General features: G+C 43.5%; 2 protein-coding genes across 6 annotated transcripts in view; one reads left to right on the forward strand and one right to left on the reverse strand.

Annotated features, from left to right (window-relative positions):
* Positions 1–5,412: 5,412 nt before the first annotated feature.
* Positions 5,413–7,904, forward strand: KLF2 (KLF transcription factor 2). Its single transcript, XM_054650103.2, has 3 exons — positions 5,413–5,583; positions 5,696–6,587; positions 6,982–7,904. The coding sequence occupies exons 1-3, from the start codon at positions 5,509–5,511 to the stop codon at positions 7,155–7,157; spliced, it is 1,143 nt and encodes a 380-aa protein (XP_054506078.1). The 5' UTR covers positions 5,413–5,508; the 3' UTR covers positions 7,158–7,904.
* Positions 7,905–14,579: 6,675 nt separating this feature from the next.
* EPS15L1 (epidermal growth factor receptor pathway substrate 15 like 1) overlaps positions 14,580–26,737 on the reverse strand; it is a 46,772-nt gene continuing 34,614 nt past the window's right edge. For 3 of the 5 annotated variants that reach the window (XM_054649902.2, XM_054649899.2, XM_054649907.2), the window contains 2 exons: positions 25,040–25,245; positions 14,580–20,507 (listed from right to left, as the gene is read on the reverse strand). In XM_054649902.2, the coding sequence (XP_054505877.1) occupies positions 20,361–20,507; positions 25,040–25,245 (353 nt within the window). In that variant the 3' untranslated portion in view covers positions 14,580–20,360. Of the gene's footprint in view, positions 20,508–23,589; positions 25,246–26,737 lie in introns of those variants that run through there. The other 2 variants (XM_054649904.2, XM_077191484.1) reach the window with 2 other exon arrangements.

Genomic DNA, 26,737 nt, shown 5'->3' on the forward strand with positions numbered 1-26,737 from the left:
CAACACATGGGCATTCAGCACACGTCAGTAAAAGCTGGCAGAAACACAGCTACATACCTAATCAAAGCTGATCATTGAAAAAGTGGCATATGTTATTTAGGTTTGAAGAGTCCCCAGATCAAAAATTACAAAAAAATCGTTTACAGCTGAACGCTATCATTCTTCACACAGCAAATTCAAGTAGCAATACATAATTACCTCAATTATATTCACTAAATAGCTGGATTTTTGCATGATTTATTCAACCATGAACATATTTTCTTGCATATTTCTGAGAAAAGTTTTATTTCTATAGTTTGACTTACACATTGGAATGGAATTTAAGCTGGTTTCCCTCTGCATTGATGGGAGTCTGCCTTGCTAAAGCAGGTTGGAAGCATCAGAACTTGACTTTTGCTAATCTTTTGGGAGCTAAGTTAATAAGGCTTTCACTAAGATTGCCATCACAAGGAATGGAAGGGATAGAACTGCCAATAATCACGTTGAGAAAGCAGAAGTGCTAAAAAATATTTCTGTTCTCTCTTTGGGAAAAAGCCAGATGCTGTATCGAGATCAGACAATAATGATGTTGAAATACTTTCCATTACAGTAACTAAGGAGGATGTTAAAACAACTGCTACTCATCTCAAACAGTATTGAGTTGCCAGGTCTGGGTAATTTAGAAGTGAGTGTTTCCAAAGAACCAACTAAGGACATCTCCAGATGGTAAATGTTTATTATCAATTCATTTCAGAGCAGTGGGGAAGCCCCAGGTGACTTGGAGAATGTTAATATTATGTCAATATTGCAGCAGGGTAAACAGAATGACCTAGATGGGCCTGTCAGTGTTACATAAACCTGGGCAGAGGCAGGGAGGACTTGAGACATAAAAAGGATTCTAAATAAAGAATGGTTTGGTTAATGACGTTTGTGATGGTGTTGTGAATAGGTACGTGCCTTGGTGCAGTGTGATTTCCACAGTAAGAAATAACACATTAACATGGTGTGCACATGCAAACTGCTCCAACCACAGGCCAGTTCATCTGCAAATGGAATTTAGATTTTAATCAAGCAGGTTTATTGGTTCTTGATTTTTTTTTTTATCATTATTTACCATTCAATGCTGTTAACAATAACCTGGAAGAAAACAGAAATTGTTTCTGGTAAAGCCCTAGGTGACCAGGATCACAGAATTGCAACACAATTTGAAGAGCATGCCATTGTTAAAGGATTATTTTAACTGTCCAGGAAGACACAAACCCCACTCATGGCCATGCAGAGAAGGCCACAGTTCTAGGAGTGGAACTTGCAAGCGGCCCTGCTTTTTGGCATGGACAAAAAGGGAATTGTTCAGAAAACCTGTGACACCAAAATTGCTCTGCTCTCAGGCATCTTGCCTGATGGTCTCTTTCCCAGCCTCTACCTTCCTGTGCAGCCCCAAACCAGCTGGGTTTCTCCCCAATTCTCTCTTGATGCTTCCCAGCCCTGCCACCAGCATTTCCTCCCGGGGCTTTGCTCCACCTTCCACTCTTCCCCCCTATCCCAGGTGCTCTGCTTCCACATTGCCATAAATTCAACCTTCTCAGGAAGCCTGGGAGCCAACCCTGAGTGCAGAGGGTGGTGCTGGCCAGGACTGGGGAGCTGACAGAGTGCCATGGGATGGTTTGGGTTTGAAGGGACACTAAAACCCACCCAGTGCCAGCCCTGCCATGGCAGGGACACCTCCTTGGGCACTGCCAGGGATGCAGGGGCAGCCCCAGCTGCTCTGGGAATCCCATCCCAGCCTCTCCCCACCCTCCCAGGGAACAATTCCTGCCCAATATCCCATCCCTCTGGCAGTGGGAGCCATTCCCTGTGTCCTGCCCCACAAGCAGCCACTCAGCAGAAGACCATGACAAAGGGCACGAGTCAAGTCCTTAAAGAGAAGTGACTCATCTTCGTCTGCTACTCCACTTTTCCAGTGCTCAAACCTCAAGAAAGACTGTGGAAATAGCTCAGAGGAGAATTAGTAAGGAAAAAAAAAAGTATTAAAGGAAAATATGTTTTCCTAAAAAACGTAATGAGCCACTTCAGCTCATCAAAGAGATGTCTCACCTTCATCTGTCAGTCCCTGCATGGGAATCAGTTCCAGTCATGAAAGGCCTGGTCTAAAAGGCTCCTTTCTCCAATTAACTCATGATGTTACTTTATTAAGACAAAAGACTACAGGATTAAATCACTTTCCCCAAATTAAGATGTGTGTCTCTGACAGATACCTGTATATTTCATTTTATGTGGTTGTTTACATCATTTTATCAACTTCCTTGACAGCAGATTCTAAAATGTGCCTACTCAGAACCTGCAGTTTAAAATAGAAAAAAAAAAAAAAAGTATAGTCAACAGAACTGTGACAATTTGAGAGGCAGGCAAGGAAATCCTCTGTTCTTATTTCACTATGAAGGGGTTACCTGTACTGTGTACTCTAGTGCTAAGAGGTGTCATTTTCAGGTTCATTTACCCTGGTATTACTATTTTTGCTAGTTTGCTCTAGGTGCAATCAGGACTTTCTGAGAACAGTCCCTGAGAAAGGAGCTTTCTGTTTGTTTGAGTTCTGCAATGACTCAGAGCTGGGGCAGCCAGGTGAGTGGGTATTGCACCAACCCACCCAGCCTGGAGCTTCAGTGGGCACAGCCCTCGCTTGGGTTCCTCTGTTAACGCGCAAAATCTCGATTGCAATTCCTCAAAAAGTTTCTCCTTGATCTAAAAGCAACGAGAGACAGCAGCAGCAACACCTAGGAAAATGAACTTTGCCATATAAAAAATGGCTGAGTCCGTGTTTACTTTGGCTGGAAGACAAATCACACATCATTTAGCTCTCCTCTACCCACAGAAGATTAACAAATATTTTCTAATCTCACATTCTTCACATTTATACACCAGTGGCATCACTCCTGATCTCTGCTAAGTGAGATCACTGCCAGGATCTTGCGTTTAGGTATTTAAAATAAGAGTTGTGAGCAGCAGAAAGCCAGAAAATGTCAGCACAACTGTCACAGACCGAGTGGAAGGTCATGGCAAAGTTGTTCTCAATTTGCGCAGAACCCAGTGACTCACAAGGTAAATAAATTCTCACATTTGTCTCCCCAGGTTTAGTGCAGCTCTCAATTTTTAGCCTAACTGCTTTTCTTGAAAACAAAAAGAAACTAAAAGCAGTGAATTTATTATTGCGTGTGCTCGGCTTTCATCCTCTCTGCCCACTAAACTTTTCCTTTACACAAAGAAAATGCAGAGTTTGGTGATGGAGCCATAAACAAAAGTCCTTGCAGTGTCTCCTGCAATCCAATTGGAGCTTCTCAGTGAAACCTACACGTCCAGTTGTATATCCTAGAAACAAAATATTTTGTTATAGCTGTTGCTGAAATCACAAGCGCATAAACTGACACAGACATCCAGGGTGTGTTATCAAGGGAGTATTCACATTCATTCTGAATTCATCAGAGTATATTTTCTTGGCTGACTCACAGCCCCATATATACGTATCATTCACTTACGGACGTTTTATTAGAGGAAAAGAGTTTACATTGAAAGATTACACAAGTGTGACATTACAGAGCCATGAGTCACACATCTTTGTGTACAGCGTTACCATGCATTCAGTGTATTGATTCTGCTCCAGTCACAGAAGTTTGGCTGCTCCTTCTGGCCAACCTGTGAACTTTGAGAATGAAAGCTATAGAAAGTTAAACAAGAGATATTCCTGATTTTAAAACACGTGTAGCTATTGAAAGGATCATTTACTCACCCTAGCAACTGAGTTTTCCCGAGGTGGTTAAACACAGCCACAAGCCTGGGATGGGCTCTGGTGAACAGGCTCAAAGTGCTTGGGAGAACCAGAGCCCATCAAGGGCATTGTTCCTTCCCCTAAAGCTGAGAGCTGCTCTCCTGCACCCTCCTGATTTCCAGCTCACTCAGAAACCCCTCTAAAAGTGGGAAATACGGAGGAGGAAAGGAGAAAGCACAGCTCTCTTTGAACAGGCTCTCAAAGAATCAGTCTGTCCCTTGACAGATCATAGCTTTTCCCCCCTTCAGATCTGTCACTTTTGCTCCTGGATGACGGCCAAGCAGCCACGATCCTCAGAAAGAGGAGTCTGGAGCACGTTATCAGAAGTTATTGGAGAATTGCTCCTTCAGAGTCAGCATCTGAGCTAGAGGCCAAGGTAAGGGAGAAGAACAATCTCCCCTTCTGAAAAATCAACCCCAAGACCATAAATTGCTTACAAGCAGCAGAGATCACAGGAGCTACGTGCATTCCTTCTCTCATAACGTCACATTGCAACATTGATTTTGGCAATCTTTGCGCAGCAAATGGAAATCCTGCTACAGATCTGGACTTCCATTAAATGTAAAACTCCAGCAAAGACTGTACAAGAGTGGCATCAGACACCTTTCTGTCAGCACCAAGATGATCTGGGACCTTTAGGGTGACCAGTGCCAAGAGACCCCATCATCACTCAGCAGTTTACCCATGGGAGCAGGGCATGTCTCTCTCCCCCCCTGTTCTCCTGACACCTTCCACTCTTCTCCCACCTTCTTTTTCTCAGTCTGATTGCACCACTGATGCCCCAGGGATGAGGCTGGATTGAGGGGCGGCTGCTCTGAGGTGTGGGGGGATCAAACCCCTAATTCAAGGTGTCTTTCTCAGTGTCCCCAGGGCAAGGACCCCTCAGTGCTCCCTTCCCACAGCAGAGCCTTGTGGAAGCTCGTAGCTGTCAGTGTCCTCTCGTGTCACAGATGCTCCCTGGCTGTTTCCAGGACAGGGAGCCCTCGCTGCCCTCCACCCCCACAGCACAGGGTCGGTCCCCTTGTGTCGGGAAGGATCCTGAAGGTGCTTCCAGGGCAGGGTCCCCTGTGCCCCTCATCCCACCCAAGTCCCTCACGGCGCCTCTTAGCACAGCGCGGGGTCCCTCAGTGTCCCTGCAGCAGAGACCCCTTGGTGTTCCCCCAGCTCACTTGTGGCAGGGACCCCTCAGTGTCCCCCTGTCTGAACCGGGGGTCGCGGCTCTCCGGCCCCTGCCTGTACCGGGGGTCGCGGCTCTCCGGCCCCTGCCCCACCCGGGGATCGCGGCTCTCCGGCCCCTGTCTGAACCGGGGGTCGCGGCTCTCCGGCCCCTGCCTGAACCGGGGGTCGCGGCTCTCCGGCCCCTGTCTGAACCGGGGGTCGCGGTTCTCTGGCCCCTGCCTGAACCGGGGGTCGCGGCTCTCTGGCCCCTGCCCCACGCGGGGGTCGCGGCTCCCGGGCAGCCCCTGCCCCGCACCGAGGGGAGGGCGGCGGAGGGGGCCCGTCCCCGCTCCGCTCCGCCCCGCTCGGGCTGGGACCGCCGCCGCCGCCGCGTCCTTTTATACCGGGGCTAAATTTAGGCTGCGCCCGAGCCGCTGCCTCCCGCCCGCCCCGTCCGGGACGCGTTTCCTCCGCTCCTCGCAATTGGCCTGAGGCCGCCCGCGCCCGCGTTATAAGGTGCGGAGGGCGGCCGGCCGCGCTCGTCCCGCACCATGGCGCTGAGCGACACCGCCCTGCCCTCCTTCGCCACCTTCGCCAGCCCCTGCCGCGAGAAAGCCCTGCACGAAGTGAGTGTCCCCAGCACCGACGGCTCCGCGCCCCGCCGCGCCCCGGCCCCGTCCCCCCCGCGTCCCCCCGGCGAACGGCGCCTCTAACCCTGTCCCTTTTCTCTCTCCCCAGAGGTGGAAGTGTGAGCAGGAGGCCAAGACCCCCGGCGGCACCTGGGGCGGCCTCTCGCCGCGCAAAGAGGATGAGGATCTCAACAACGTGCTGGATTTTATCCTTTCCATGGGCAGCGATGGCTACGGCCAGGGCGCTGCCGGCGGGGACTATCCCCCTGCCCAAGGCGAAAGCGGTGGCTTTTACCAGACAAACCCGTCCCCGGGATGCTACAACGCCCTGGAGCAGGGCAGCCCCCCGCCCTACAACGCCGGCATCGTGCCGGAGATGATGCGCTCCGAGATGGACTCCAACTACTGCCCCTCGGGCAGCGTCCACGGCCGCTTCTTTGTGACACCCACCTTCGGGGGCCCGCAGTTCGTTGAGAACATCAAGCCCGAGCCCGACATGGACAATTATGGACCGGTCCTGGGTCTGGTGCCCCAGGCTTGCCCAAAGATCAAGCAGGAGGGGAACGCGACGTGCATGATGGCCTACGAGCAGCCCCGGGTGGCCAGTTCCCCGCAGATCCCTGGGGCAGAGACGCCCCCGCTGAGCCCCGACGATCTCATGGTGAATGAGTGCCACACGCAGATGATGTGCCCCTCGTCCGTGTCCTACCAGCAGAGTTACCACCCGGCCTCCGGCTTCCACCACCCGCAGACCCACCTGCAGTACCAGAACACCTCCCAGTTTGGCCTTTTCGAGGACAGCCTGCCCTTACAGCCCTCAGCTCCTCGGGGCATGCTGACCCCTCCTTCCTCCCCTCTGGAGCTGCTGGACTCCAAACCAAAGCGGGGACGCCGGTCCTGGCCGAGGAAGAGGACGGCCACCCACACGTGCAGCTATGCCGGCTGTGGGAAGACCTACACCAAGAGCTCACACCTCAAGGCTCACCTCAGGACGCACACAGGTAATTATTGCTGATGGCCTTCGTGCTGTGTGCCGGTTGGGATAGCCCCGTGTAAAAATAAAACTGTTCTCAGCCTGGGCTTTGACCCTGGAGTCTGTTAAACTCACAGCTCTGTAACATCCAGGTGTTCACCTGTGTGGTCAAAGCTTTTCTAAGGGCTTCTAAAGCCCTTTCTCCAAAGATTTTCACTGCAGTTATAGGTGAAAATCTTTGGAGAAAGAGCTTTAGAAAGGGCTTTATAGTAAAGGAATTTCTAGTCATGGAGCTTAAAAGCAGCTGGATCTTGCTGTGGAGGGGCTCGGTAGCGAACACAGGGATAGGCTACAACAAACCTGGGCAGGTTGCCCGGCGTGTGATGCCATGCTGAGTCACGCTGTCCCATTTCCCCAAACAGGTGAAAAGCCCTACCACTGCAACTGGGAAGGCTGCGGCTGGAAGTTCGCACGCTCGGACGAGCTCACCCGGCACTACCGCAAGCACACGGGGCACCGGCCCTTCCAGTGCCACCTGTGCGACAGAGCCTTCTCCCGGTCAGACCACCTGGCCCTGCACATGAAGCGGCACATGTAGCCCCAGGGAGCCTGCCCTGCCGCCGGCGGGACCGTATTTAACTGCTCAGGTGCAGAAGGGTGAGGGATCTGTAGCTGGTACTACACGGGGAAGGCACCGCCCGACGCTCCAGGACGGAGGCGGAGGATGCGACACGAGGATGCTCAGCCGGGCATCCCCGCGGGGAATCTGCCGTGCCCGAGGCAGGGACCCGCCCGTCCCGGTCAGGAAGGAGAACAGGGGTTAATTTATGCAGCTTCTGTGAAGGGTAAACTCCCTAAGACTCCATACAGATTGTATAGAAGAAGCTGTAAATATGGTTGGTTTTGTTGTTTTTTTTTTTTTCCCCAATTCTAACTGCCCATTCCTAAGCTTTACAAGACAATGTTTGTATGGAAACTGCCTGAAGTTGACCCTAGAAGAGATAAAATGAATGTTACTGTAGCTAACGATGTTAGTTTAGATCTCAGTTGAAGGCATGGCTAAGAGAACACTCCTCTTGTTCGACTGTTTGGTTCACAGGTGCAATAGTATTCTTGTTTGCCATGATCTACACTAGAAGTACAGGGCTTGATGTCTTGTAAGAAAATAACCTATTTACTGTAATTTTTTTATATATTGTAAATAATTTTATACAATGAGAAATATTGTATATGTAAATAGAAGACAAATGGGTATTTTGCCTATTCCTGTTTTTATAAAAACATAATTTTTCAATGTTTGAAAACATTTCATCTTTTTAATAAAATAAGTTTTTAATTGCTGCGACTTTTATTCTCCTTTGAGATATCCCTGTTACTTTTTTCCTGATAGCTGGACCAACAACCACCTGATTGTGTTTCAAATTATCAACAACTGTAACAAGACACTCAGAAAAATCTGAGCCATGGATTTGTCTGAAATAGATAAAAGAGTAAGGTATTCTCACTGGTAAATAAGACATAGTACAGTGCTTTATCAAAAAAATCAAACAGGAAAGTAGATCATATTCAAAATATACTTCCTAAAAATGGTTAAGTAAGCAACACTGTAATTTCAGTCTCATTTCTAGTTTATGCTAGACTATTTTAATAGCATTCTTAATGTTTTCCAGATGCAGTTCTAGTTTTGCCAGCAGTGTGTGGGTTTTTACTATAAATTTAAACACTGCATTTTTGTAATTATGGGGGCTTATTTTAAGGCATTCTTGTACATAAATTATCCTTGTTCTCAAGAACTCAGCGCAGAATTCCAATGGAACAGTAGTGGAATTCAAGCATGAAGTCACAACACAGGTTCAAATACCTTCCTAACTCATTCCCCAAAACTTAAATTCACTTCATAATTTGTAGTGCCACCTAGATTTCAGGAGTTAAGACAGTTATTAACTATTTGGGGGGGGAAATCAGCCAGGAATTGAGATTCTGAAAACTAATTGCAAGTAAACTGGATTCTGCAATAGCTATAGCAGTAAAGACAGCTAAAAAAGTCAAATTGGGCCCCTAAAAATTATTCAGAGCTGTAAATGAGCTCAGAAGGCCAGGCAATAAATCCAAGCAGTTGCTCTGACAGTCTGATGGGCATCCCCTGTCTTTACAGCTCCTGTGTTGTGGTGAGTTCTGATATTTGTGCATCCTTGCTAATCAAATCTGCAGATTCAGCTTTAAAATATTGCTGCACTTTTCCCGTAACACGTGGATACTTGCAGCTTGGTTTTAATCAAGATTAGGACCTTTTTTTCCTGACTTGACGTGTCAGAGTGCACAAGAATGAAATCAACAGGAATGCATTCAGAGTAACTACAAATATGGCTGCTCTTCTGTGAAAGCAAAGGCTGAAGCTGATCATGTGGAACAGATGTATTTTGGGCTTCTAATCATTGGCATGGAAGAACGAGTTCCACATTTCACTTTTGCAGTTCTTTCAGAGTGAAATACAAGGGAGCTCTAGTGTTTCTTCATCAAAAACAAAACTCATTTATTTGCTAGCAAAAAAAAAAAAAAAAAATTGCACAATCTAATTCCAGAAAGTGAGGATGACTTAAAGATGTTCTAAACTTGGCACATTCATTGTTGCAACAGTTCTAGGTATTTCCTTCTCTTTCCTCATAGCTGAATATTTTCATATTTCAGCATGTCTTTTGGTGTTCATAACTTTAGGAAGACAATTTTTAAAATTCTTGCCCTCCTCTCTTCATACTGCCCTGGCTTTCCCTTGCTCTTTCTGAAGAACTGGAAATGGTTATAGTCATTCCCAGTTTTCAGCATCCCCAGTTTTTGTTATAACAGTGCAAACTTAAACAATTCCCTTTTTCCTGATGCAATTTAAAAGACAAAGAGCCCCATATCTGCCTTGGGAAGGGCCCAGCCAGAGCTTTCCAGTGATGGGGGAGAGCTTGGAAGCCTCACAACATCACAGCACAGCACTTATGTGGCTCTGCTGGTCCCCAGCCCTCCCCTGACCTCTGGCTGGTCTGACCAGTTTTCCTCCCTTCCAAATCCTCAGCCTGGAGAAGAGAAGGCTCCAAGGAGAGCTCAAAGCCCCTTCAGTGCCCAAAGGGGCTCCAAGAGAGCTGGAGAGGGGATGGGGACCAGGGCTCCAGTGAAGGACACAGGGAATGTCTTCACACGGCCAGAGAGCGGGGTTAGATGGGACACCGGGAAAAAAATTCTTCTCTGTGAGGGTGGTGAGGGACTGGAATAGAATTCCCAGAGAAATTGTCACTGCTTCATCCCTGGAAATGTTCAAAGCCAGCTTGGACAGGGTTTGGAGCACCCTGATCTGGTGGGAGGTGTCCCTGCCCACGGCAGGGGTGGAACAGGACGGACTTGGAGCTCCCTTCCAACCCAAGCTGTGCTGGGATTCTGTGATTCCAGGGCAGCTGCAGCCTGTGAGTGGCATTGTGTGCTGCTCAGGGCCTTTGTGCAGAAATGAAATCACCACAGCCACCAACCCTTGGAAAACCCTCGTGTGGCTGCTCTGCACATTGTGTGCTGCTCCTCCTCCAGTGCCTCAGCCTGGCTGCATCCCAATCTGCCTTTGCTCCAGGTGAGAGTCTGGCTGGGAGGGTTGTCACCTCTGCTGCCTCTGCTCCTGCTCACTAAAATGTCTTCAGATGACACAGCTGATCTCTGCAATCAGGCAGATTTTTGTGTTACCAAACAGCGCTCAGACCCCGATGAGCAGTGGAGATGTGGTGCTCTCTGAGTTTTAGTGACTCAACTGCAAATAGAGCAGAGGAATCCTCATACACAAATATAAAAGACCTCATATAAAAATATAAGTTATATAGTAAATATAAAGTTAGTCCTCTGAATGTTGGAGGGGATGGGGGGACAAAGCACTAATAGGAGTTCACAAGAAACTTCCTTGTCATTGTTTAAGGGAGGGCATCTGTGATAATAGCTGTGTGATCTTTACAGGAAACTGCATGTTCTTGAATCTTGAGATCATCTTGTAGTAGAAAAAAAAAAAAGAGATGCTGATCTCATTCTTCTCACATTCTATTATGAGTAATTTTCAGCTCTCTCTTTTTTTTTTTTCCTTTCTTTAATTGTTTTAAATGAGTACATCCAAAGATATGCTGTAATTCCAGTGATCTACCCAGCCTCCCCTAGTCAGCAGGAAACCACTAATGTTCCACATCTTCGAATAATTGACCATCAGGTTGTCATCTCTTAAGTAATTTTGTTCTAATTAACCATCTGCCTCCCAGGGAGCATCCAGTGACCACAACCTGCAGCTATTGTGGATTTGATTTCAACATACCAGGGAAAGGAAAAAACTACAGAAGTTGTAGTTAAACCTAATGGGAGGAAAACAAGATTCCATTGAAAACAAGAGTCCATTGAAAACAAGATTTCCACACATATTAATATAAGATACCACAGCCACGGGCTCCCTATTGTTGTAAGACAGATTGTGAGGTGAGTTTAGAGCAGGTTAAGTGCAGAAACAAGAAAATCCTGCACAATGATCCCAGTGAAAAGGGAGGTAAATGTTGCCAAACTCAGGTACCACCCAGAGCAGTCACCGCTCAAAGTGGGACCATTCCACGTGGAGTTTCAGAGCATTGTTTCACTCTGCCAAAAATGGTTTTTCCTCACCCACTGCCTTGAGAAGAGTCAGTAAAACTCCTCTGAGATGGGACCTCGCTGTCAGGACACTCTGTAATTCTGAAACAGCCCAGAGCAGGACCAGGTCCAGCTGCTGCAGGGCCGTGTGGCTCGGTCCCCTTTTGGGTCTTGAAGGTGACACAGCACCCTGTGCTCACCCAGCAGCATCCCAACAGCATCCCAGCACCAATCCAGCACCACCCCAGCACCCTGTGCTCACCCAGCACCATCCAAGCACCAGTGAAAACACCCCAGCACCACCCCAGCACCCTGTGCTCACCCAGCACCATCCCAGCACCAATCCAGCACCAATCCAGCACCACCCCAGCACCCTGTGCTCACCCAGCACCATCCCAGCAGCATCCCAGCACCAATCCAGCACCACACCAGCATTGGTGAAACAGCCCAGGACCACACCAGCACCACACCAGCACCACCCCAGCACCCTGTGCATACCCAGCACCACACCAGCACCACACCAGCACCCTGTGCATACTCAGCACCACCACCCCAGTACCCTGTGCTCACCCAGCACCATCACCCCAGCACCCTGTGCATACCCAGCACCACACCAGCACCACCCCAGTACCCTGTGCTCACCCAGCACCATCACCCCAGCACCCTGTGCATACCCAGCACCACACCAGCATCACCCCAGCACTCTGTGCTCACCCAGCACCATCCCAGCACCATCCCAGCACCAATCCAGCACTGGTGAAACAGCCCAGGACCACACCAGCATCACCCCAACACCCTGTGCATATCCAGCACCATCCCAGCACCATCCCAGCACCAATCCAGCACCACACCAGCATTGGTGAAACAGCCCAGCAGCACCCCAGCATCACCCCAGCACCCCGTGCATACCCAGCACCACCACCCCAGCACCCTGTGCATACCCAGCACCACACCAGCATCACCCCAGCACCCCGTGCATACCCAGCACCACCACCCCAGCACCCTGTGCATTTCCAGCAGCACCCCAGCACCTGTGAAACAGCCCAGCAGCAGCACCCCAGCACCCTGTGCACAGCCAGCACCAGGCTGCACACAACCAGCACCATCGTGGCGCCGCAGCAGTGCCTGTGCAACAGCCCAGCACCTCACTCTGTGCACAGCCAGCACCCAGCAAGCCAGCAGGCAGGACACTTTCAAATGTCTTTTTTTTTTTAACCCTAAAGTGGAAGGCTGGACTAGAAACCCCGTGGCTTTTCTGGAAGTTTATTTTAGATTCAGTGTTGTAGCTAATCGACCTCCGGAAGAGCTGAAGCTTCAGTGCTGGGCATGGCTCACCTCAGGCAGGATGGGGCATTTCAACCTGTGCGAGCCCTTGGTTACTCACAGCCATTTACAAACTGCCTGAAAACATTGACTGGCTCTAAACTTTGGTCTTCCATCCACAAGAATGCCAAAATAAGTTTGTCCACTCTTCAAATTATAGGATTGTGTGGTTCTGTGGTTTTCTGTGGTAGAAGCTCTGTGGTTTCTTAAGCTATTTTGTGCACCCCTAACACAGAGTAGCTGTTAGGCTTTGCTTAAATTGAATTTTTGAAGCCAGAACCCCAAGCTCTAGCAATTTCTTTTGCTATATTTAGAAAAAAAACAACTACAACAAAGTCATGTAGCCATCACTATGGTAACTAGCAAAAAATTCATCCCAAACCCCATGTAATTTAGCAGGGAGAAGGCCATCCCCATTGCTAGCATCCAAAACCTACTTGGTGGCATCTACAAACTTGAAAATTCCTGGGTGTCCTCGAAGCAGCTGCTCTCAGCTGGGCCTGTCCCAGGTCCTGCCTGTGCAAGACATGTCCCAAATGCTGTGAGTGAAGCAGAGCTTTGAACTCAGGCACTGCAGCAGCTCCTCTGCCGTGGCCCAGGAGTTCTGGCTCATTATGTCACAAAGAAATATCTGGAATATCATTTTGGATACGATCTCCTGTGATATTTAATGTATTAGGTGAATAACTACTGAGCCTGAGGCTTAAACACCAAAGAAAAAACGCACAAAAATATCCTCAGATCCCAACAACCATTTATTAACAGCCTGTGTGCAATGACAGCATGAGTTTTGTTATCTTAATGATTTATATTATATTGCAAAATAAGGGATAGAGAATGCCTGGATGTCCTTTCTGTGGAAGCAAGGGATAGGCAGAGAGCACAGGGCTTTTTCATTCTGAAAATTGTGATCCAGGATCTTAATGAGAAGTTAAACAGCAGAAATATATTGTGCATGCTCCTGGCAGAGTCCTGTGAGATTGGGAAGGCTACAGCGATTCTACCAGACGCTGCATCAGCACCAATAAAAAGTTTTAATGGTGGTGATAACATTAAAAAAAAAAAAAAAAAAAAAAACAAACAAAAAAACCAACCAGACAGGAGGGAAAAGGTACTCAGAGTGACTACACTGATAGTCATGCACAGCAGATGGGAGATTCAGCAATTCTGGAGATAAACCTGGCAGCACTTTCAGACAGAATTCCAAGAGGAGAGCTGGGCCTGGGACATATTTAAGTTCAGTCAATAAATGCTCCAACTGTGTTTGAGGTTTAACAGTTGGGCTCAGACCTTGGGCAGCCTTTAGGGTGAAATTTCCACATCTGAACAGAATGGTGATGCTTTTCTTCCCTGTCCAGTGAAGGGGCTCCTAGGCCATGCTGGTTTCAGGGGCGTCCTTTCAGATTAAGCCCAGACAAGGTGGATTAGGAAAGAATTTGGCAAAGCACAGGGATGAGAATGCTGGGTATGTCAGACCCAGAAACTCGAGTGGGAGCAACACATGGAGAGCTGGGTGATGGTTTTATGAGAGATGAGAAGCATGACACGATGAGAACTGGGCAGGGATTGTGCCCATCTGTGACACCCAAACCCTCCAAAATGTGAATGTACTAAAAATATTGCAGGGAAATCTGCCTTGGCAAGCTGCTGCTGACCTTGACCAGGTGAGCAGGAGCAGAAGAGCTGGGAGAAGAATGAGTCAAAGTGAGTAAATGGAACAGCCCAGCAGTGAGGTGTGTTCTTCCAGCCAGGCAAAGGTTGTCTCCAGTGATGTCCCCAGCCACTCCCAGTGTAAACTGCCAGGACATCCAGAATTGCTGCACACAGACTGCTTGGGAAGGGCGTGGTGCTGGATTTGAGACTGCTCTGCTCAGCCCAAATCCAGCTGGGACAAGGAAGAAAGGGAAGGACAGGAGGGAAAACAGTGCAGAGGGCATCAGCCAACAGGAAAATATTTCAGTGCAGAGAACAGAGCTGATCTTCAAAGCAAGATTCACAAATTTAACAGAAAAACCTGTGAAACTGTGGACAAAAAAAAAGTAAAGAAAGAGTGCTGAAATCTCAGAGCTCCAAAAAGTAACTTTCATTTATTATATTAAACAATAACATTTCTCTTATTATATTAAACAATATAACACATGAGATGGGTTAAAATTAAAATACCTTACAATTTGTTATAACATTTGAAAGATAAATATAACCACAATCATGTACATATTTGGAGATATTAGTCAGATTTAGGTCAACACTGCAGTTTCCACTTTGTGTTTCCACCTTTTCAGATCAGACTGAAGGATGATTTATTAAAAGGGACACCAGAAGAGCACTCTGCACTTGCAACAGCAGAAGGAACCACAGCCCCTAGGAGCTTTCCTTTGAAATTTAAAGGGAGAGGCAGAAGTTGGAAAAATGAAAATTCCATTTTATAACAAATTAGCCTTTATTTATAAAACTTTCAAGTAAAAAGAGCAGTATATCAACTGATCAAACAGGTGTGTCAATGAATTATAGTTAACATATTTACTCTAAAAATAAATCTTCTATGATTCCATCATACTCCAAGCAAATTCCTTTCTAAGAAAAGATGGTTGTTGTGAAGTCTACATAGATGCAATATTTAACCAAATACATAACCAAAAACCTGGCTGTTCCACTAGTACAGGAAGATAATTGAATTAGACAATTAACAACAGAGATCAATTCACATCAACAGAGTTCCAGCTCTAAATGAGGATTAAGCAGAAATGAAATTCCTGAGAGGGAGGAAAAAAAATACAGAAGAAAGGAGAAATCAAACTCTTAGACAAGGGAAAGCAACAATTCTACTTGGACCAAAACTCCTTGGGCCACGGTTCTACAGAACAAATATTCTTCTCAATGGAGAAACACTAAAGAAGAAATAGTAACCCCAAAAGGATTATAAGAAGAATTCAAGAAAAAGTGTTCTATCCTTGAGCATAAGACAACAAAATGATTTCTACAAATGTGCCAACAGATTTCACAGAGATGGGAATCAAAAGTAAAGAGGCTTGCACAGACACAGCTTGGAACTTCCTACACCTTGAGAGCACAGTACATGGAGCAAGATACAGGAAGGACTCGTGACCCTCACAGGGCAGAGGTTCCACGAAGGAAAAGTTGCCTATATAAAAATATTTCTCACAGCATTATTGTGGAAGTATGACTTTTATGAGCATCTGTTTTCATTGCAGGGTGACTGGGAGGTTTGAGGGTAACTGAGGGAAACCACTGAAGGCAAATGTGAACACTCAGCTCTGTGAGGGGCAATGTAATTCAATATCTGTGGGGTAATTCAATATCTGTGCCCTATGTGCACTGCCTGCACGGGCAGGTTCAATGTGAATAATTGTCTGTCTGTCTGTCTGTCCTGTTTAACTGCTGTGCCTCAGTGCTCTGTGCAACCCAGGGCTTTCCACGAGTCCATCCAGTACTATAAACTCCACATAAAACGTGTGTGCCACCATAAAACCCTGCTAAACTCTGACCACTCAAGGTTCCACAGAGGCTCCTAATTTATCCAAGCAGAAAGAAGAATCACCCCCACTCTTTCCTCTAAACCAAACATGCAATGGATATTTGTTCCTCCTGAAGTAAAAGCTCAGGTGGAAATGGAGGAAGCACAGAACTGGAATCCAGATGACAATTATGTGCAATTATTGCACATAAACCAATCTAACTGGAATGAAGCAAGAAAAACACGTTTTCCACCTTTGCCTGTGACTGTTTGGGGTGTGTGTGGATGGGAACAGCTCCCCACAAATAATTTTTTCAAAAGGAAAAGAAAGGAAAGAGGGAAGAGGGAAACTACAAGCAAGAATAGAAGAAAACTCACTGCCTCCGCCCAGAGAAGAAAGATGACGTGCAAGATCAGCAGCTGAACCTACATTCCAAACAGATACTTTAAAAACTACAAAGAATGTGAAATTACATCCAGTGCAGATAATTACCACTTTCTGCCAGGGTTCTCTCACACCTGGCACAGCTAATGAACACAGTTTTTCATGTCAATGAAAGAAATCTTGATCCAAATTGATTAGAAATAATTTCTCCTCTTTTTTTTTTTTTTTTTTAACCAGGACTTTGAAACTCTCAGAGCCATGAGCTAACCTGATTTTCTGTAAAGATTCAATTCTGTATCCATATGTGGTTATCTGTGTATGTTCACACATACACACAAGCTTTAATATATAGAATATAGATGCATATTCTACATATTCACTGTATATACATATTTTATGTACAGCACAAGGAACTATATACTGGACATAGCATGTGGACATGTATATACACACACTATGATTACATTATACAATACTCTATATATATATATATATATATATGTATATGTATATATACACATAGACACAAATAATATGGATCTCACTGTACACTGTATATGCACTGGGGGTATTCACATTTTCCATATCTTACATTGTATGTATTTTCTCTGCCCAAATAGCAACAGGCCTGTTTGTGCTTTAAATTTCACTGGTCTGGAGGAAGAAGAGCAATGTCTTGCAAGAAAGTTTTGCCTCAAAGAGCAAGTGCAGGTATTGTACAAACACTGAGTTACAGCAGAGGGAAAGAATGTGGGGAATCTTCCTTTTTATATGGAAAATTGTATTAAATGCAAAGTGAGAAATCACAGCTAGGTTTTCTTCTACTGCAGTGACAACATTCTGAATCAAGAGTGTTTCAGTAAATTTAAGGTTCCTAAATCTAATACTGTGCATAGACAATATATTGGGTTCTGTCCCTGTTCATTGGTTGATCTGCAGTTACTGTCCAAGCAAATATGAGCAAGAGTCAATAAGGAAATACAAAAACGAGCCCTAACACTATACAGAATGCTGGAATAATTCACATTTCTGTCTCCCTGCTGGACATCTTGAAAGCATCATCTCATTGGCCTAGAAGCATTATAAAGTCAGTGTTTTAGGGCCCTGACAAAGCAGCAGAAAGTCTTGTTATGGTACAGAACTTCAAAAATGCATCGAGCTCTTCAGTCAATCCACCTGTCCCACTGGAGTGATACCATCCCATCCAGAACTGGTATTAATTTCTAAATTTTATGGTAGCAGAAGAGACACCACAAGAGCTCAGGTGAACCCTGGAGGATCTTACCCATGGGTACAGTTTCTATAACTGCACTGAGAATCTTGCAGCCACTTGCTTTTGAAAATTGCTCTTTCACAGCTGAAGTTTTATCGTGTTACCTAAAGACTGACACAAGTTAGCTCTCAGAGATTTCAAGTTCTATACAGCAACAGAAGAATTTTCTGTGGTTTCATGTGTTTGATCACATAATCAAACATATATTAGAGAAAAATTATTGCAATGGGAAGGGATCTAAAATCGGGATCTTCAAAATTAGAAATAGATGCTGTTGCATCCCAAAGGGCTCCCTAAAGGACAATATTAAAGACCATTATATGGTTGGTTTTGGTATTAGAAATAAATCTTCTGAGGAGATTAAAAGGTTTACATTATTTGTAGTACCATTAGCACAGGAGACACAGAGCAAGAGGGGAGTTGTGACTCCTGGAAGTAACATCCTAAACATGAATAGATGAGTGTGTCTGCACACCCACCCATCCACCCACCTCCCCACAAAAGCCTGAGGCTACAAATGCCACGTCCTGGCTGCATTTCAGAGCTCAAAGCTACCAAGATGCTAAAAAAGATCCAGACTGACTCCTCTGTGTAAGGAAAGCATCCAGGATAAGGCAATCCCAACTGAACAGGGGAAGATTGTTTTCATTCACTGAGCAGGCACTATCATTGTGGTATGAAAATAAAAGTAAGGAAGCAAGGACATAAAAAATAGAAATGCATTGAAGATGGTGAAGGAATATCATATTTAAAAAAAAAAGAGAAAATGTTGTAAGACAAGGGCCACATCAGTAAGGACACAGAATGTAAAGCTTTTGTATTCCCAGAGAAGGAAGGGCAGGAAAGACTGAGGACATTTAAAAATGCTGTGCTAGATCCCTACTCTACCAGACAGAAAAGTCCAAGGCAAACACAACAGAAGTTTTAGAATTCCTGTAATCAGAAAAGGCATTTCTAGTAAGCAAATTAAATTCACAGACTCTTTTTTTCTATGACATGTCACACACATTCTGTGTTGTGTTTTCCAGGTGGAAGCATTCAGTGCATACAAAACCTGTTCCTACCTGGTCTGAGTCCTGCAAACTGCATTTTAGAGACAGCCCAGACAGTGCTGCCAGAACTGATGTGTGAATGTGTATTTGGCAACTAAAATCTGATTCAACTTGGCTTCATTTCAGCTAAAGCTGCTTGATCTGTAACCCCAAAGAGGTGGAATTGAAGAAGCAGAGGTAGAGACTGTCCCAGAGGGTCACCTGGCTAACACAACCTACTCTGTGTGCTGGGATTGGAGTAAATGAGGGTACAGTGAGTACAATGAGTGTACCATGAGGGTACAATGAGGGTACAATGAGTGTACAATGAGTGTACCATGAGTGTACAATGAGGGTACAATGAGGGTACAATGAGTGTACAATGAGTGTACCATGAGGGTACAATGAGGGTACAATGAGGGTACAATGAGGGTACAATGAGTGTACAATGAGGGTACAATGAGTGTACAATGAGTGTACCATGAGTGTACAATGAGGGTACAATGAGGGTACAATGAGTGTACAATGAGTGTACCATGAGGGTACAATGAGTGTACCATGAGTGTACAATGAGGGTACAATGAGTGTACAATGAGGGTACAATGAGGGTACAATGAGTGTACCATGAGGGTACAATGAGGGTACAATGAGGGTACCATGAGGGTACAATGAGTGTACAATGAGTGTACAATGAGGGTACAATGAGTGTACCATGAGTGTACAATGAGTGTACCATGAGGGTACAATGAGTGTACAATCAGTGTACAATCAGTGTACAATGAGTGTACAATGAGTGTACAATGAGGGTACAATGAGGGTACCATGAGTGCTAGGGGGGAGCACTCCTCACACATGGCAACTTTTCCACCACTTCATTTCCTGATGTCACATTAAAGCAGCACCCAAATGTGTTTCACCACCTTGCAATCCTGTTTGCTTCCACTAAAGCAAATTTTTACTTCATCATTTAACTGCTAAATTATTTATCCCATTTACTGAATTAATTCCCACTTTTAGTCGTTTACAATTATTAAAACTCAATGCAAACAAAAGTTTAAATTAGAAGAACCACTAATTTCTAGAGTCTTCAAATTTGTACTGTTTTACAGAGTTCACTGTATCCATCATATATAAATTGTCAGATTCTTTTGCAAAAGCCACAACTTCTGGATAAAAATACCAATGGATTTATGCTTTGACATAGCTGATGCAGAAGAAGTACTGATTAGCCTACCATGAATTATTAAATAAATGTAACAAGTGAAAGCTAATTCTATAAATATTCTCTTTTTATGACATTTTCTTTTAAATCCATACTGCAGCCTCAAAGACCCCGTGGAATTCAGGTTATAAAAAAAAAAACGGATTCACAAGCTGCAGTTTACTCTATGCAACATTTGTGTTTCAGATAAAGAAACTTTCAGTACCTTAGGATTACACATTAAATTTCTTACAAGCAATAAATTTTTTTATCTAGAACATATAATACAGCTTATACAGTGATTCCTGCAGGTTATGCACTTGAGAAGCCACACAGAGCCTGGTCAGAGCCACAACCAGCCAGTCCTGTTTAAATCTGAGGGTGACTTAAATTATGTTCACAAATATAAACCAAGGGTTTAGTATTTTTTATAAAAGCTTTGTTCCAAGGTTTCTCTTGAACAAGGTGGAGGCCAAGACCCTCTTTAAGAGTTTGGCATGTCAGCCTTACTGAGTGCAATGGCCAACTCAAGGTCTTCTTGTTCTTGTCTCCTCAACCGAGCCAGTCTTTCCTGCTCTGCTTTCTCACTCTCTCTCTTCGCCCAGGCCAGCTGCTGCTCCTCATTTCCAAACTAAAAAAAATGAAAATGGAAAATGAATTAATAAGGTTACCGACCAGCTCGAAGAAATTGTGCAAAAAAAATACAAAGAATCAGAGTTATGGAATATTCGGCTCAACTACACCAGGCTGTCTCAGGGCAGTTCCAGATTGACATAGAAATTCACTCACTGGCTTCCTCACTTCATCCTTCATTTCCTTAATTTCTTCCTCCTTCACTTCCTCCTTTGATTTATTTCCTTCATGCCTCCTTCCTTTACTTCCTTAGTTTATTTCCTTAGTTACCTCCTCCTCCTCCCACCTGGAAATCAACCCACATGGGATGCAAGTCCCTGCATCTGTGCCTCAGCTGGGTAAGAAAACTGCCAAAAAAACCCCTCCACAAGCACAAAAAAAAAGGAAGTTAATGGTTTGGAAGCACAGCAACTACAACCATTTTTAAGAAGAAATAGCTGGTAAAGCTAATAGTTATTTATTCTTGTGCAACTGCACAACAGAGAGTTTTATTGTGGGAGTTCCTGCTAAGGGGAGGGGTTTGAGAAGTGATTTTGGACACTGCTGACATGTGGGAAGTTTCACCATCAAATCAAAAGTTACCCAAAGTGCTTCTGCTGCTGTGCATAAAATACACAGAGGTTCCCCAGTAAGAAATAATGTGAGAGAATCCAATTTACCTCAGCAGAGAACACTAAGGAAATATCACATTTAATAACATTCAGCTCCTAAACCTGTTTGGGCTCCCCCAAACACAAGTACAATGCAGCAGAACTTGTCCAAAATGATATTCTAGTTTTTACCACTGAAGGATGCAGAAGTTTGCTTGTTTGAACTTTTTGAACAAAACCTGAATTTTTTTTTAATTGAAATCATAGCAATTTCTAACTCAAACATAATCTGTTCCCAGCTAATTTTAGCATTTGCTGAGGAGGAGGAGGATGGGAACAGCTGCATGCAAATGTTTGCATTAAAATCTGCTTTTTGGTTTTTTGTTTTGGGGTTTTTTTTTTCTGTGTGTGTGCAGGAAAAGATATTATTTGAGGGGTTTTTGAGGAGAAAAATTTCAGCTGGATGAATCCTGCAAAAATTCCCTGTGGCCCAGGGCACAGAGACTCTGAGCCTGCTGCAGCTACACCTGAACTATTGAACTGAGGGTTAAAATGCAAGTTTCAGTGCTGAACCCTGCCCAGCTGCACAAACCCTGGATAATCCCACCCCAGCCTCCTCCTCCTCTCTGCAGTGTCTCTGGAATTTCTATTTTTTATGTATTTTGACATAAATCCGCCTATTTGAATTTCTTTGAACCCAAACCCAATTCTCATTTACTCATCATTTAATCATGCCTCTGGATGCCCATCATTCTTCATTTTTTTTTTTCTGCCATTGTGACTTTAGAGATGATTTGATGCAAAAAAACCCCACTTTTCTTCATGCAATATCTCTGCTTTGATTGCTATGAAAATTTAGATGAGAATCTTTGCATTTGATGTCACTGAAATACAACAGAAGTGTAACACCTTTTGAGATTTTACTTTTAAAAATCAGAGATCCTACTACACTCCTTATTTAAATAATGTCAGCTGATAGGTAAGATTAAAAAGCTCATTAAGATTTTAAATAAATTATTTTTTTTTCAAGGTAAAGACAGACACAAATGGAAGCAGGAATTCTCTGCTTAGTCCAGGAATTGAGGCAGATCCAACAGCTGGGATGGAAAATGAATGGTTACTATTTTCAGGAATATAAGACACTTTGGTCAAACTATTTGGGATATTTTTTTTTTTAATGTTGAGAAACCAGTTTTACTTCTATGGCTTCCATTCTAGGATAAGGCTTCCAAAGTTGATGAGAGTCCCAATTATAACTTGTTTATTGGACACAAGTTATATTTTTGCAGTTAAAAGTGCTGAGTGGAAAAAGGAAAAGGAAAAAATAGGCAAGTGATTCATTGGAAACAAATCTGGATGTGCCTTATTGCAAGTGGTTGGCACAAATTACAATTTTCAGGAGGTAACTCTCACCATTGAGTAGTGAAATAAATACAGAACAGTTCATTAATGCTACAGATTGTCTATAAAAAGGTAATTTACAGCTAATTTAATACAATAACAATTTTTTGCCTATGTCCAGGTTTCAAAAAGTCTATAAATATGTGTCACATGTGTAATTACATTAAATCCTTCCTTTCCTTTTCTTTTTCAGAGGTACAGTGTAGATGAAACCAGCAGACTGCAGCAGGACAAATCATACAAACTCCACTGATTTGTGTGTGCTGAATTTCCAGCTTGCACTGAGACAAAAAGCTCAGTGCTGAGTCTTCTGTTTCTTGGCAAAAAAAAAAATAAAATAAAAATTGGTTTTTCTTGTTCTGTAAACTGCAGCTGGAACCCAGAAATACCTGCAATCTGAGCTACCAAAAGAGTGTTTTGTTCCAATGAATCATATTTAATGACAGCAACAAAGTTAAGGATGCAATGAAAATATACACAAACTCTGGGTGGGTGAATTTGCCAGTGTGTGAAAAAAGCAGCAGATTTTCCTACTAAAATATCATGAAGGTTCTCATGTTCTTTCTTGGAACAGTCAAGGATTTCCATTAAAAATCAGGTTGTTTGATTATTCAGTTCTACATGATTCTGTTCTTAAGATTCCATGGATTCAAAGTAGATGTCAAAAACCTTCTGTAAGTAAAACTGATTTTCATTTCCACTATGAACAAAGTTTCCCAACCATGAGGCAAAGAGAAGCACAATATTCTCAATTATTTCAAGGTAACTGGCACATTTAAAATATTGTACAGAAGGATCAGAAATTGTCAAGTGTAGTAGCATAATTGTGTCATAGAAAAGGAAAAAAAAAAGGAAAAAAATCCATGAACTGAGGCAAAAAGGGATCAAAATCTGCCTTTTCAGCCAAATTCAGTCAACATTTCTTTTTTTTTTTTTTTTTTTTTCCTACAGGAGGAGAAATCAATTCAGAAAAACTGATTTAAAAATTTATTTCATTCGATGAAATGGCACTTAACAGGAATTATTAAGTGGCCACTGCTCATCTCATTTTTCCTACTTGTTCCTTATCTTCTAAAGATAATCTGAGCTGAGAAGGTGATGGCACAGCAAATCTGACCCTGGAGCACCCACTAGGATTGGGATCAGAGGTTTTAGTTAATCATTTGATACAATCACTCAGAGGAAACCACGTTTTAACTTAAGAAATAAGAGTCTGGAAAGTAAGATGACAACTGGGTCAGAGTGATTCCATTCCATCATTTGTCTTTGATTGCAGGAAGAAATTAGATGTTGTTGAAGAAACTTCAGATAAAGCAGGTTTTGTGTCTTATTTTTATTAAGAATGTCACCAGTTTGTATACAATCAGAATTTAACTGTGCAAATCCAACTATCTGTGGTCAAGCATACAACAAATCTTGAACTTGGACGTTTCAAAAGTGATAAATTAAAGCCCTGAGGCCAACTAAAGTCTGCACAGATGACCTCAGCTAACAATATCAAATAGGAAAGTGATACACATTTAACATTAAATAATAACTAGGAAAAAAAAAAAACAAAAACCAAAACATTAAAAAGAAACAACCTGAAAAGATTCAGCTTCAATATCTCCCCTTGCTGAACACTGTCCCGTGTCCAGCAGAGCTAAGGAACAGAGTAAGTTCAATTCTAAGTTCAATTTTACTGCGTGGCAACATGAGAAAACAAAAACATGTGAAAGGAGGAAGAAGCCTGAGGCTGTGGATGGAACAGATTCCATCCACTCATGGAAGCAAGGAGAACCACACCACCACTGCATTTCCAGTGGTGCCCAACTGCAGCACGAAAAGCAAAGCCAGGCTTTGGAAACCCCAGGATTTTTAATGGAATGGGGACCTGGCTTTGCTTTCAAACCTTCTGGGATGGTCTTCTGGAGTGCAGCGTGGACCTTCCTATCTTGGTTCTGCAAAACCATTTTGTTTTCTCTGTCTTTTCTACAACACCAGTAACAGGAACAAAATTCAACAGCTAAATTTTTCCATTTCTGTCTCAATTTCTGCGTCTCTCTATGAGCACATTCCATCATATACAGCAAATGTCAGAATTTTCTCCACAAACAGTTACAAGGACTTATTAGAAACTTTCTCTTCAAGGATTTGCTTCTCAGGATATGGTGAAATTGCTAGAGAAATGTTCAATATCAATTGGTTTTTGAGTCTTTACATCATTGGCTCCCAAAAATCCATTTACAAAATAGCCTCCATGCAACAAAAACAATACACAGATTCTGCTACAAAGAATTTGAGAGTAAAGGCACACTGTACTAAAATAATTTAAATGCAAGTAAACCCTTGAAAATTTAGTAGGAAACTTCTTTTTTTTTATTGAAATAACGCCTTTTTATTACAGAAATATTAATACAAAAACAATGAGGACAGCATGAAGGTACTGAGAGACAGAAGCCAGGGAACAGTAGGTTTTGCAGGTAAGACAAAAACCCAACAGAGATTGCTGCAAGCAGAGCAGAAAGTGGTTTGCTCAGAGACAAGGAACTTAACTTACAGAGCTGAAGTCTGCAAACCCCAAGGAAGAGTCTTTAGAAGTTTTACTTGAAGAGGAGGGAGCAAATGGATCTTTTCCACTAAATGGGTCCCCAAACCCCTTTTTACTTTGAAACAGGTCACTGCTGTCAGCCCCAAATGGCTGGAATGGATCATGGGGCTTGGGAAAATCTGCAGACCCAAGGTGGCTTACAGGAGTACTTTTACCTGGAAAGTTTAGGAAAACAAAAAAACAAAAAAAAACAAAAGGAGAAAAAGAGAAGTTACTTACCATGGACAATGCAAAGCCCTGAAATAGGAAACTGCACTGATACACTTAAGCATCATCCATCCTTCCTGGGGTGGGTGAAAATTTAACCCAATATAATGGTATTCATTTCTCAGTGCAAATCATCTAAAACAGTTGTTTTATTTAAGTGGATTTAGCTATTTATACATACCAAAATATGTAATACCATCAAGATTTTAAATGATGAAACCCATTATAAAGACATTTGGTCCGAAAAAAATTGACAAGTATGACTTTGCTTTTCCAGGATTAGAGATATTTCGAGTTTAAGCTTGATTTTATATAGAAGACAAAATAAAAAACCATGTATCACTAAAGATAAGTAAGGTTAAATAGGATTAAAGAGTAACTTAGCTGTCACTTTACAGAATGCCTGCATTCTGCCTTTTTTCCTGGAATTGGTTCATCCTTCTACCACCATGTACACAAAGAAAAAGAGGCCAATTCACCTCTCTCTGGGGTGTCTGCTCCACAACCCACCTTTTGTAGGTGACTGTTGTTATATTCCACCCCAACAACAAATGACATCACAGGGATTATTGTGTATGCTCATAAATATGATGTGTATACTTAATTTTCTTGCAATTAAAGCATCAAGGGTTGATTTTTAATTCCCCTTGCCAAAAGATTATTTTATGAGGTCAGATAAACAGATAAATAGATTTCTCCCCCTCCTGCCCCACCTAAAAAATAAAAGATTGCTCCTGAGAAGTATTTGTCCAGCTTCCAGGGAAAATATTCCTTGGGTGAACATTCTTGATTGCAATATGTACTTGATAAAGGAAAATCTAGAAACATTCTTAAAATAAACCAATACTTACAACTTCTCTGGCATAATAACCTGAATTTCATACATTATTTGTAGCAAGAGAGTTGCTTTGAAATATCCAATTATTTGAACTATAATTTAATAGGAATCTTATCATTCATTCCCATTATGATATACATACTGGGAAAGCACAGAGAAATGGATCAAACCCTAAATTTCAGAGTGTTCTTGGCACATCTAAGTCATAACCTGGGAGCTTTTCAGAAAGTACATTGGTACGTGCTCATGAACTTCAGAATATATGCTATATATGAATATATGCTCAGATGTGTGGAAATACTTTTCTCAAAGGGAAATAAAGATCAGCAAACTTGCACTGAATAAATGACCTATCCAGCAACTTCCAGTAAATCCCAGCTCAGCCTCTCCTGCCCCCAGGACCAGCCAAAAGCCAGAAGCCAAAAGCCAAAATCCAAAATCCATCCTCCCTTGTACTCAGCTGGCCTCTGTTTGCCAAAGCCAGAGGCACCTGTGGGCAGGGAACTGAGGGCATTGGGAATCCAGGGAGCTGAGGGAATCAGGTTTACATGGAACTGAAGGAATTGAGTATCCAGGGAGCTGAGGGCATTGGGAATCCAGGG

Source organism: Agelaius phoeniceus, chromosome 29, assembly GCF_051311805.1.
Source record: "Agelaius phoeniceus isolate bAgePho1 chromosome 29, bAgePho1.hap1, whole genome shotgun sequence".
NCBI classification, from domain to species: domain Eukaryota; kingdom Metazoa; phylum Chordata; class Aves; order Passeriformes; family Icteridae; genus Agelaius; species Agelaius phoeniceus.

Coding starts and splice junctions, on each gene's coding strand:
- KLF2 (XM_054650103.2), top strand. CDS start 5,509: ATGGCGCTGAGCGACACCGCCCTGCCCTCCTTCGCCACCTTCGCCAGC. Junction 5,584..5,695: donor GCGAGAAAGCCCTGCACGAA/GTGAGTGTCCCC, acceptor CTCTCTCCCCAG/AGGTGGAAGTGTGAGCAGGA. Junction 6,588..6,981: donor TCACCTCAGGACGCACACAG/GTAATTATTGCT, acceptor TTCCCCAAACAG/GTGAAAAGCCCTACCACTGC.